This window comes from Lolium perenne, chromosome 5, assembly GCF_019359855.2.
Source record: "Lolium perenne isolate Kyuss_39 chromosome 5, Kyuss_2.0, whole genome shotgun sequence".
NCBI lineage: Eukaryota > Viridiplantae > Streptophyta > Magnoliopsida > Poales > Poaceae > Lolium > Lolium perenne.
In genome coordinates, this window is record NC_067248.2 from 66,254,804 (window position 1) to 66,260,196 (window position 5,393).

General features: G+C 45.6%; 1 protein-coding gene across 1 annotated transcript; it reads left to right on the forward strand.

Annotated features, from left to right (window-relative positions):
* Positions 1-1,066: 1,066 nt before the first annotated feature.
* On the forward strand, positions 1,067-1,970 carry LOC139831262 (uncharacterized). The gene is made up of 2 exons (XM_071820587.1): positions 1,067-1,488; positions 1,581-1,970. Exons 1-2 carry the CDS (start codon positions 1,336-1,338, stop codon positions 1,938-1,940), a joined length of 513 nt encoding a protein of 170 aa, XP_071676688.1. The 5' UTR covers positions 1,067-1,335; the 3' UTR covers positions 1,941-1,970.
* Positions 1,971-5,393: the final 3,423 nt, after the last annotated feature.

Sequence of the window (5,393 nt, forward strand, 5' to 3'; positions counted from 1 at the left end):
GAACAAAAAAGATTCACGATAAAAAAAAAAACTCCATCAAACTTCGTTGAAGTCAACAATTTCCTGACATCTTTATTTCATCCATAGCCAACTCAACTGCGTAACTCGCAATCAATGGGAGAATGAAACCATTATATTAGTGGAAAGAAAAAAGAATGAAAAAAAGTTTAAACGGTGGTGGACTAGACACCCACATAATCGAGAATTTCAATACAGATCTCAGAGCTGGTCCCATTTTCTCTAAACGGTGTATGTTCCATCGATCTGCACCTTGGAAACACCAACTAAAACACATGCTCCTTGAAATTTAGGATCATTTCTTAAGATTTTATTTTTTATTGAGGGCATTAGAGGGTTGCAAATTTCATGTTCGTATTTACAGTTGGATATCACAATTTCACATTTAATATTGAAATTGTTGGCACAATGTGGTAGCAATTATCCGCCCACAAATTAAAGATGATTAAATTAACTTTTCCGTGTTTTTGTATTGACCATGAAATTTATTGTCAAAAAACCAAATTCCTCATTCCTTTTTGCGGTGCTACCTTCCTTCGACGATAGAGCTACTCAAACTGGCCTGCAAGCTGAGTAAGATACCTTTGCTTTTCAACAATGTTTTCCCATTCTTCCAAAGTACAATCCTAATAGCACATATAAAAATTCATATATTTTCTATACATTTTTACATATTTTGTTCAGAAATAAATATTTATATGAGAAAATGACCTATTAATTTCTAAACCATCTTCTATTTTCTGCAAAGTGGGTACCATTTTTCAAAATATTATTAATAAATATTATTTCCTCCAATCCATAATAAGTGGCATATGTTTTAGTTCAAATTTGATAAAAATAAATTAAAACAACAACACTTATTATGGATCAGACAAAGTAGTACTTTTATATAAGTTAAAGATGATTCCCTCGCATTTGCGAGGGCCACTGTGCTAGTTTATTTGAAATCATGAATTGCCAAGAGGAACAACTAAAAGTAAGAGGAAGAAGAGAGGCATGTGATCTTGTGTCATTGTCTCTTGTGAAGACCCAAGCTGCTGTCCTGCTGACCAAGACTCGTCTTTCCCGAGTAGGAAATTTCTTTGGTCTCTGCATCCTGCTCAGCCATGGCCGCAGTTGCCATTCATGTCCTCCCTCGCTGTCACCACCAACCAAAAAGCTCTCCTCCCCCCTAGCGGCAGCAGCAGCTTCTGCTGCCTCCTCACATGGCACTGCACACCTCGGCTCGCACCTACATAGCATCTTCCTTTCTTGCACAACCCAAGCCAAGGCGCCAGCAGCTTCTTCCCAACACCACCAAGAGTCCAAGACTCTCCCATGGCCGGAGGGCGTTCACCACCGGAGCTGTTCCCCACCGACACCAGCTCGCCGGGGGAGGATGCTGAGGCTCCCTTGAGGCGGCAGCGCGTGCGGTACACGTCCGAGCTCTACGCCGAGCTGGCCGCGCTGCTCCCCGGCATTCCCCCTCGGGTACGCACGTGCTCTGGCCTCCTCTGTTCTTGGCAATGGCGCTCCTAGTCTTCTCATCTCTGACAGCTATCCTGATTGATGGACGCATGTAGGCGAGCCAGGTAGCGATCCTGGACGCGGCGGTGGCGCACCTGAAGGTGCTGGAGGACACGGCGGGCGTGCTGGAATCGTACAGGGCGCTCCAGCACGACGCGGAGCCCGGGCGCCGCTGCGCGGGTGTCGAGGTGGCGTCCCGGGAGGCGGTCTGCTTCGCCGCGCGGCTGCCGGCGGGAGCGGCGCGGCCGGGCGCGCTGACGCGCGTGTTGGAGGCGTTCGACCGGCGGGGAGTGGAGGTCCTGGCGGCCACGATGACGAGGCGCGGGGATGGCGCCGCACAGGTCACGGTCACCGCGGCCCCCGCGGCGCCGGAGGTCACGGAGAGCATCAAGGCGGAGATCGCCGGCATTGAGTGATCCATGATCGATGCGGCTTGGCATCGGATCTAACTCTTTGGCACTTTGCATTGGATGTTCGATCGCCTGATCCACTATGGTGGGTTGAAAACTAATTAGAGTCAGATATGCTAGTGAATGGTCGATCAAAGAAAAAGGAGCTCTGTGAAATGTTGAATTCAGCAGTTCATGTTGGTTTTCTATGGACCAACGCGACAAGTATGCACCGGGAATCTGGTATACAAACATCTTTTCTAGTGATAAATCATAGGTACACCGTTCCAGTCTAGATCTTCATCGAATGTGGCACTATTTTTTTTTATAGAAAACCCCCAAATTTTATGTTTGTAAGATAGAACAATAAAAATGGATCGACACGAAATAAGTAACTTACATATCCATTCCAGCCCGATGTTTCATGTTTGTGTTGATAGTCTGTGCCGCCACCGGGAGTCGTGATAGTCCCTACCGCCGCCGCTCGCCGCTTAGATAGGTTTCGGAAATGAGGACGAGATATTGATTTATGGAAAGACAAGGCTCGGCCATGAGGTGGTGGGTCAGACTAATCAGTAAGACATTTCTGACCAGTCAGCGGTTGACCATATCTTCTAGCATGTAACCCACAATTAACATTGTTAGTACCAACAAGAAATACTTTGATAGTATGGTAGATATCATTGGTTTGATTCAAGCAAAGTCAAACAAATATAAATAAATATTATACACTATCAGAATTGAGTACAAGTTGAGGTAGATACTCAAACCACTAAGCGTAAAATACTTCATACTCTACATGGGATTTGACATAAAAGTTCTTGATCTATCTCAAGCCTGCTCATGAGATTGAAAGTTTGTCTAATTCTTCTTACATGTGTGAGTCTCATAGAACCCAATTGGTTCTATGTCTTTTATGATACTCGGTTCCTGCAATGCCTCATTTTTTTTCAACATGCGCTTCATGAACAAGAAAGGATGTTGCAGAGACGACATATCCAACAGTTAAGTGTTGCAGAGATGCGCATGTTGAGATGGATATGTGGCCACACAAGAAAGGATCGGGTACGGAACGACGATATACGGGAGAGAGTTGGGGTAGCACCGATTGAAGAGAAGCTGGTCCAACATCGTCTCAGATGGTTTGGACATATCCAACGGAGGCCTCCGGAAGCGCCAGTGCATAGCGGACGGATAAAGCGTGATGAGAATGTTAAGAGGGGTCGTGGTAGACCAAACTTGACATGGGAGGAGTCCGTTAAGAGAGACCTGAAGGTTTGGAATATCGACAAAGATTTAGCCATGGATAGGGGTGCGTGGAAGTTAGCTATCCACGTTCCGGAACCATGACTTGGTTTCGAGATCTTATGGGTTTCAACTCTAGCCTACCCCAACTTGTTTGGGACTGAAAGGCTTGGTTGTTGTTGTTGTTGTTGATGCGCTTCATGAACAAGTTGATCTTGTCCATTAAGTTGCTATCTTGCTTGGTGGTGTTGATGTGTCCAAGTTGCTATCTCTGCAATGGACGAGCAAGAGTCTTAGCTTGGTGGTGTTGATGTGTCCAATTTGCATCATTTTTACTTTATAGTGTTTTTGCATTAGTTGTATTAGGATTTTCGTATTTTATCGCGCTTGTGCGCACCTTTCTATTTTTGTTTGACCAGGATCCTGAAATATTAAGGAGCGATGGAAACATCTTTTTAAAGTTATTAGTTAACAGTATAATGAAACCACTAGGAGCTCACCACAACGTTCGAACGTTCTGAGCCGTTGGATCGGACAATCCAATGGTCCACACTTGTTTGCCCTTACCGAAACGTTACAGGCGACCGAACTCCCATCTTCTCAGGCCCATCTTCATTGGAGGGCTTCTACTCCCAGGATTGCTCTGGGCCTCACCACGTTGATTAGGCCGAGGACACACTGAACATGCCAGCGTGTTCCGGGCTTCCACGAATTTAGCCGGCACTCTCATTCTTCCTCCTCAGTCAATCTCGTGGTAATCTTTTGCGGTCGGCAGTTCTAGAAATTGGGGAGAGGCCACAATGGCGATTGCGGCTGGCGGCGAGCGTCTACACCTGGGATTGTCACGAGCGGCTGCACCTGGGATTGGGGCGGGCGGCGAGCGGCTACAGCTAGGACGAATAATCACCAAACTGAAGTTGCATAAGTGCTTTGAACATTTATTTATGTGTTTAGAAAAAATGATCAAGAAAACATGCCCAAAACTTTAACGATCAGCGATATGGGTAGGGCCCGCTCATAACGGTGCCCATATCGAGTGTCAGAGGATCCGCCTCGTCAAATACTTTCACCTCTTGCAGAAACAAACGGAAACACTAGAAGTCGCAGAAGTCGGACGTCCGAGAGGGATCCGGAGGGGAAACTCGCAGAGGGCATCGATCCGAACAACGATGAAGATGCTTGGAGGTTCAAACATTATCCTTATCACCGTCACCATCACCACCACCACCACCACCACCACCATCATCATCTGTTTAACTCCATCCTTGTTGTAATCCCTAGATCTCATTGTGGAACTGCACAAGTATTGACCTATCCATTTGTGTACCATGCATATTACTATGATGATGTTGATTACCTCCATGAGTGAGTAGTTTGCCTTGTTCTTGGCAGATGGTGAAACCCTAGCAACATTATGATATGAAATAAAGATGATCCATTCCTTCATTTATGATTGCATGTATTAGTTGTTGATACGTGCATTTTGCATCATCGTTATTGCTACATATATGTTTAGTTTTCATTGTTATCTATCATCATACACCTTTATTTATGATTTTTAGTTGATTTTCGGGACTTTCCTACAAAGTCCCCTTCATTGGTATTTAATTCCTAGGAGGCAGAAAACCTCCTTTTTTATTTTATTTGTTTCAGGGATTTCTGGGTCGCTAAAAATCGAGGCAAAAAATACCGGACTAGTTTTCACATGGAGAAGGACTGTGAGCAAAAGAAGCACGGGGGGGGGGGGGGGGAGCCACGAGGCTGAACAAGGCGCACCCAAACATGTAGGGCGCACCACCTAGGTCCGTTCGCACCTCGCGCATCGCCTCGGGTCCCCCTTTATACCAAAACCTCCGATTCGCCGAAAATCCTAAGCCATATTTTTCCCGAGATTTATTGAGGCGGCGGCGGAGGCGAAAGCCCTCTCCTACTTCGGGAGAGGGCAGATCCTCCTTGACTTGGGAGGAGGCATCTCCATCAACACCATCATCACCACCATCTCCATCTATGAGATCGACGTGCTATTGCATGTTTGTGATTGGTACTTTGTCGTCATTTGGTGGAGATAATACATATTTAGATTGTGTTGCAACCATTATGCCACTGGTCCATATCATGTTTGACACTTTTCAGTAGTTCCCCACGTTCCTGAGGTCATAGGATGATCTGGCTATGATTCTATATGATGTGCAATGAGTATTTGGCTAAGTTTTCTATCTTCTATGTTGTTCTATG